The 7062-nt window shown below is 41.6% G+C and overlaps 2 protein-coding genes across 4 annotated transcripts; both read left to right on the top strand.

Moving 5' to 3' along the window:
* Positions 1-365: 365 nt before the first annotated feature.
* On the top strand, positions 366-1683 carry LOC106903999 (trace amine-associated receptor 3-like). The gene is made up of 2 exons (XM_014968059.2): positions 366-538; positions 873-1683. Exons 1-2 carry the CDS (start codon positions 366-368, stop codon positions 1681-1683), a joined length of 984 nt encoding a protein of 327 aa, XP_014823545.1.
* A 3044-nt stretch (positions 1684-4727) lies between these two features.
* Positions 4728-5828, top strand: LOC106904006 (trace amine-associated receptor 13c-like). Of its 3 annotated transcripts, none has more exons than XM_014968067.2 (2): positions 4728-4900; positions 5015-5828. In XM_014968067.2, exons 1-2 carry the CDS (start codon positions 4728-4730, stop codon positions 5826-5828), a joined length of 987 nt encoding a protein of 328 aa, XP_014823553.2. The 3 variants fall into 3 exon arrangements, with proteins under 3 accessions (XP_014823553.2, XP_087860051.1, XP_087860052.1); XM_088003925.1 differs by having other exon boundaries at positions 4728-4831; XM_088003926.1 differs by having other exon boundaries at positions 4728-4814; positions 5019-5828.
* The last annotated feature ends 1234 nt before the right edge of the window (positions 5829-7062 follow it).

Raw genomic sequence — 7062 nt, forward strand, 5'->3', positions numbered from 1 at the left:
TTGTGTGGTGAAACAATAAAGTATGATCAACTCAAGGGACTGGGGCTGAACAGCTGTGTTGACATAAGAAAACCACTAATCAGTGAGACTAACCCGAGAAAAGGCTTTAGTTTGCAAGCAAGCATGAAGATTGGATTATGAGCTATGTAAGAAGGTCATGTAGTCTGATGAGTCCATAATGACCCTGTTTCAGAGTGATGGGTGCAATAATGAAGATGGTTGAATGGTATACAAGATTAAGACAGGAAGACATCAGTGTCCAATAGAAGGGAGGTAGCAAAGGGGAGGAGTGAGCAGGTAGGAGGCATAAAATCAAGAATTGTTTGGAAAAAAGCCACAGCTTGAGCTCCTCTCTGACTTCAAAGATGGACATGCAGGTTGGAGGTGACCTCTGCTTCCCACATCTCTTCAACACCTCCTGCAAGAAACCTATATCTTCTTGGACTGAAACTGTGCTCCTTCGCACCATACTGTCCTTCATCTCTCTGCTCACTGTGGCTCTCAACCTGCTCGTCATCATCTCCGTCTCTCACTTCAGGCACAGATAGATTCCTTGATCACATTTTCTGCTTTGGTTTCATTCTTTTTACAACTGTGCATTTGGACAGAAAATGGCATTTGGTTGTAATGACAAGAACAGGGGATGATAGCATTTCTAATCGTATTTCTAAACCTGAATATGTCTCATTTTCACCCTTGTGTGTTTGAGGACTGAGGCAAACGTAGAGGACTATGGCAAATGATACAAGTTTTACGTGTGTGGGGTCGGTTGGACCCCATTTCTACATACTAGGGTTAACTTGAACAAAACAGCGACAAATAATTAAAATTTGTAGAGTGTGTTGTAACGAAGTGTTTCTGTCTCCTTGCAGGAAGCTCCACACACCCACTAACATCCTCCTCCTCTCTCTGGCTGTGTCAGATTTCCTCGTGGGGCTCCTGTTGATGCCGGGTGAAATCATGCGGAACACAGCCTGTTGGTTTTTTGGCGACCTCATGTGTTCCTTGTATAATTACATATCATACATCGTCACCTCTGCTTCAGTTGGCGACATGGTGCTCATATCAGTGGACCGCTACGTGGCGATCTGTGACCCCCTTCATTACTCCACCACAGTCACAGAGAGAAAAGTTAAAGTCTGCGTGTGTCTCTGCTGGCTCAGCTCTGCTCTGTACAGCAGCGTCATTGTGAAGGCTGACTTAACTCAGCCGGGGCAACATAACTCCTGCTATGGGGAATGTGTGATTGTGGTTGACTACATTTTGGGAACGTTTGACCTTGTTGTTACATTTATTGCTCCAGTTGCAGTCATCATTGTGCTGTACATGAGGGTGTTTGTGGTGGCCGTCTCTCAGGCCCGTGCCATGCGCTCTCAGGTCGCGGCTGTTTCCCTTCAGCTCTCGGTTAGTCTGACGAGGAAATCTGAGCTAAAAGCAGCCTGGACCCTGGGGGTTCTGATGGTGGTGTTTCTCATATGTTTCTGTCCGTATTACTGTGTCACCCTTGCAGGTGATGACATTATCAACTCGTCTGCGTCCTATGTGATATTTCTGTTTTATTTCAACTCTAGTCTGAACCCAGTGATTTATGCGTTGTTTTATCCCTGGTTCAGGAGAGCTACCAAACTCATCATCACTTTTCAGATACTGCAGCCCGGCTCCTGTGAGGCCAACATACAGTAAATTATGACGACAGTTTCATAACTAACACAAAAGGAATAATTTAAAACTTGACGTCGTTGGGAGTTTTCCACATCCGTAATTGGCAGACGGCAGCTTGTTAAATTTGTTTTGTTGTTGCATTTCCACCTTGTGATTTGGATGTTTTTTAAAGACATTCTGGCCTTTAGAATCACCAAACAAAAATTATTCAGATTAAAGGTGTTTTACAAATGCTTTGTCTTGTGTTTTCTGATCTGCTGGGTCTGAAATACAAGCAGGCCAGGACAACAGTGTCTGTCTTGCTCTTTAGAAATCTCTTTGGTATCACAGCAGACTGCCTAAATATATATATATATATATATATATATATATGTATTTCTTATACAATATGACCCTTGATAATGTGCAGTTTTAAAGGTAACAGCTGTTGCTCTAATAACCAAGTGAACATAAGGTTATGCATTAATACTGCTGTCACAGAGGTGGAAGGTACATAAAGCTGCATTGATACACGTAGCCTAATTTGACATTTTTTGCTCCATGATTTGTCATATTTGACATCCTGAGTGGATGATAACACAGCTCCAATGTGTGATGGCCCATTAAAGATATACATATGGTAGAAAAAACCAGGTACTTTAGACAAGGTAAAAGGACGAGATCATTTGAAGTGAGGTTCTGTGATGGTAGCAGTTCCTCTACTTGTGGTAGATCTATGCCATGTTACAGTGAATTTATAAAAGACGTGAAACAATCCCTGGAGCAGTGGAAGGCTAACAGCTAATCAGACAAACTCTGTTTTAGCTGATTCTTGAAGTTTAAAACAACTAAAATTGTGAAGGTTCTTAACTGTAGCATATATGTCATATTGACACAGTCACCTTCCTAAATTAATGGCATGGGTAAATTTTTGCCAAAAGATGATTTAGGCAAAACAAACAACAACAACAAAAAAAGACATGCGCTAATATTTTAGGAAGATGACGAGATGTTAGCCATCTACACTTTCACAAGAGACTGCTAAGTGTGTCACTGTTTGAATGGTGTTGCTATATTAAAAAAATTGCACTGCCTGAGGCTGGCACATTGTCAGTCCAGCATATCAATCCTTTCAGCTGATTGCCAGCTTGTAGGATTGTTTTGTATAGTTTCCAAACGACTATGAGACTTGGAAAAACACAGGAACATACTACACTCAGTCTTGGTACATGGATGTTAGCTTGTTGTGAAAAGTTAAAGGTTTACTCTACGATATGGAGAAGACTGACAGCATGGATTGAAATAGTCAGCAGAATGACAACAATTGAAAAACCTGAAAACTTAAGAAATGTAATTTCTGCTGACAAACCACAGCTCACATGTATGAACATTTTCATTTTAAGAGGTTTTATATGGCTAAACTCTGCTGACAACCTCAAAAGCTTCTTCTGCAAGTTTGAAAAACGGCTAATTACACCATTCACCTCCTGTTAACACCAAGGATTAGTGAGAAAGATGTTAACAGATTCAGAAGATCACGAAAGGCCCAGGATGATGGTATTTTATCATTCTTCCTGGAAGCCTGCACTCAGGCCACCATATTCATCCAGATCTTTAACATGTCTCTGGAGCTATGTGAGGTTACCTCCTACTTCAAACCTTTCACCATCATCCAGGTCACCAAGAAACACCCCATAGCAAGATTAAATTAATTAAGACATTTCACAATGAAGGCTGTGATCATGAAATCCTTTGAGCAACTGGTGTTGAGGCATATGACAGACAGCACACTTCCCCTGTCTGACCCCCTGCAGTTTGCTAATTGGGCAAACATATGAGCAGGTGATCCAGTAAACTTGGGGCCATAAATCGTGTACTCAACCACACAGGATCCTGCTTGTGGACTTAGCTCAGTCTTCAACACCACCTACCTTTGGCATTCTCCACCAGGAGCTCACCAACTCGCAGTGCCAGCTCCTACCCGTCAGTGGATCATCAGCGGGGGAGGATCTTCTCCTCCGGCACGAGAACCATCTACACAGATGTGTTCTCTCCCCACTACTTTTCTTTCTGTACACAAATGACCAAACCTCAGCAGACCAGTCAGTGAAACTCATGAAGAGTCTACATGACCCCATGGCCATTCGTTTGATCCATCAGGATAGTGATGAGTCTGCTCACAGACTGGATATGTTGGTCCACTGGTTCAGTAAGAACTGCCTGGAGCTTAACCTGTCAAGACTGGACTTGCCCAGAACTCTACCCACACTGTCTGCCCTCACCATCCTCAACAACACTGTTTAAAGTGAATCGCTTCCAGTTCCTAGGAATCACCATTTCTCAGGTGAGTCTCACACATAGACACTGTTCGGAGGAAGACCCAGTAAAGACCGGGTACAACCCGAGGCAGCTCAAGTAGTACAACCTGCTGAAGGAGCTGCTGGTGATCTTCTACACTGGCTTTATTCTATTAGCCTGTCCAGTGCGCGGCCATCACTCCGACTTTTCACAAAACAGGAAAGGCCTGAACTTCAACAATTAGGTCTGCAGAGAGGATCACTTGGGGTGACCTTCCCTCCATTCCAGACTTGTACGGGTCTAGGGTCAGGATAAGGCCAGCCGATATCACTGCAGAAACCACACATTCTTGATCTCTAGACTATATTCAACATAATTTTCTTCTGCAACCGCTGTGCCTCCTTTGAGGTGAAAGTAAATGCTTCTTTTTAAATTGGAGTCAATACAGCTCCTGGGCTGTTCTGTGCAATTACAGCTAAAAAAAGACAAGTTTCTAGTGTTCATGTATAATGCCATACAAGGTGTACACATATAGGTGTTGCTGCCAGTGAGAAAAGAATCCTAAAAGGAAAGACACAGACAGACTGAAGTGACAGGCCTTAACATCAATGTTTGTCGTTGCATCTAATGATCTGCAAATATTAGAAAACTATTCACTAATACTGACAAACAGAGCAAAATACACAATGGGAGAGAGGATGAAGGGAAAAAAAGGGAGGAGTTACAAGCTGACATTCATCAGGTATATAGTTGGACTTTGCAGCTGATTGTTTTGCACACCTCTGAAGATGGAGCAAGAGACTGGAGAAGAGCTCTGCTTTCCAAAGTTAACCAACGCCTCCTGCAGGAAGCCTGGATGGACCTGGACTGAAGCCGTGCTCCCTCAAATCATGCTGTCTTCTATTTCTTTGCTGACAGCATCTCTCAACCTGCTTGTCATCATCTCCGTCTCCCATTTCAAGTAGCGATTCAATCTTGTTTTGTTTGTTTGAATTATTTTTGCTGTTTGTACATAGCTGTGTTATTGTAAAACCAGCATTTATTGATTTGATATTGATTTTCTGTCTCTCTCCAGGCAGCTTCACACGCCCACTAACACCATCCTCCTCTCACTGGCTGTCTCAGACTTCCTCCTGGGTTTCCTGCTGATGCCTGCAGAAATCATCCGAAACACCGGCTGCTGGTTTCTCGGCGATCTCGCTTGTTCTCTGTATAACTCTCTGTCCTTTGTCATCACCTCTGCTTCAGTCGGAGACATGGTCCTCATATCAGTTGACCGCTATGTGGCTATCTGTGACCCTCTGCGTTATCCCACCAGAGTCACAGACAGAAGAGTTAAAGCTGTTGTCTGTCTGTGTTGGCTTTGTTCTGTTATCTACGGCTGTCTTGTGGTATTAGATGACTTAGTAAAACCGGGCAGGCATAAATCATGCGTGGGAGACTGTCTAATTTCTGTTGACTTTATCGCAGGAACTGTTGACCTCATTGTGAGTTTTGCCGTTCCAGTTGCAGTCATCATAGTGCTGTACATGAGGGTGTTTGTTGCGGCCGTGTCTCAGGCCCGCGCCTTGCGCTCTCACGTCACGGCCGTCACTCTGCAGCTTTCAGTGAATATGACAAAGAAATCTGAACTGAAAGCAGCCAGGACTCTTGGTGTTCTCGTGGTGGTTTTTCTAATATGTTACTGTCCGTATTATTGTGTCTCCCTCACAGGAGAGGATCTGCTCAGTGACACCTACGCGTCATATTCGCTCTTCCTGTTTTATTTCAACTCCACTCTGAACCCTGTGATCTATGCACTTTTCTATCCCTGGTTTAGAAAAGCAGTAAAGCTCATTGTCACTTTCCAAATTTTGCTTCCTGGCTCTTGTGACTCTAATATATTGTAAAATGCCCAGAAATGACTATAATAATAACAATAACATTGTGCTAAAAAATCCTTTAGAAAGGTTAGAAGTGTGGCACATCCTGAATAAAAAGGGTTGAAACCCATTTTATCACATGTTTACAACTAGTAGTCAATGATTTCCAATGAAGTTGTTTCACTTGTTTTTGGCACCTGTAGTTTTTATAATTTTTTATTTTATTCCAGAAGTATGAAGAAATAAGACATCACTCCTTTACGTTTCTCAATATCCTTTGAGAAATGTCTTGTATCTCATAAATATTGAAAGTGTATGGTAGTACAACTATGACATATAAACTATGTATAAGCATTCCTGTTAAAGTAATGAAGTCATGATTTCAAATATCAAAGTACAGTCATGCCTCAGTATGATGACAGGATCAATGAGTCGCACATGCATACACAAAACATCTCAGCAGAATGAGAGAAAGATAAACTAAGACAAGAGGACATAGAACTTCACTCGCACGTTCACCGAGCCCAAGGTCCAATCCTGACGAAGACATCCAGCCAAGAGACTTACTGCTTACACACAAGCTTTGTTGTTCTGATTTTAGTTTCTATTTTGTGAACCTGCTGAGATACGTGATTGTGGAAAAGACGTAGTAAGATCTATGCATTGTCAATGGAAGTACTTTACACATTACCTACTGTATTAGTTTGATAAGTTTTATATTGAAGTGTTACTTTGAAAAAAAAATGCTTCTTGTGCCTTAACTATTATTTTGTATTAGTATTACATTTAATTTTTAATTAAATGCAATACTGTTTGTAATTTATGTTGTGTGGTTCTCTCAACACATCTGGCTAAAATGGCTCCTAAATCTCCTGGGTCAGCAAATCTAAGGCATCTAACCAGAGGGCCAGCCTCTGGTTATTGGAGGCAGCTTATCAACAAAGGCTTGCACATCTCCAAACACAAAAAGCTCAGAAAATATTGTAATTATTCCTCAAGCTTACGCATTCAAATATGACAAATAATGTTTTGGGAACGTAAAGATGCCAATGGTTTTTTTTTTTAATTACATTTTTAACAGACCTCATCCAGAAAAAGGCGGAAACATATTTAAAAGAAATACGCAGAAATGCTATTTATGTAAAACACGTTAAAACTAGAATATTTCTGGAGAAATTTAAGCTGGCCTGCCAAAATGCGCCTGAAATAAAGATTAAAACAAAATCAACAGTTCCTGTAACGAAGTCAACAAAGGTTACAC

Source organism: Poecilia mexicana, unplaced genomic scaffold (assembly GCF_051168715.1).
Source record: "Poecilia mexicana isolate PSO_F unplaced genomic scaffold, ASM5116871v1 scaffold_2, whole genome shotgun sequence".
Taxonomy (NCBI): domain Eukaryota; kingdom Metazoa; phylum Chordata; class Actinopteri; order Cyprinodontiformes; family Poeciliidae; genus Poecilia; species Poecilia mexicana.

Coding starts and splice junctions, on each gene's coding strand:
- LOC106903999 (XM_014968059.2), top strand. CDS start 366: ATGGACATGCAGGTTGGAGGTGACCTCTGCTTCCCACATCTCTTCAAC. Junction 539..872: donor ATCTCCGTCTCTCACTTCAG/GCACAGATAGAT, acceptor GTCTCCTTGCAG/GAAGCTCCACACACCCACTA.
- LOC106904006 (XM_014968067.2), top strand. CDS start 4,728: ATGGAGCAAGAGACTGGAGAAGAGCTCTGCTTTCCAAAGTTAACCAAC. Junction 4,901..5,014: donor ATCTCCGTCTCCCATTTCAA/GTAGCGATTCAA, acceptor GTCTCTCTCCAG/GCAGCTTCACACGCCCACTA.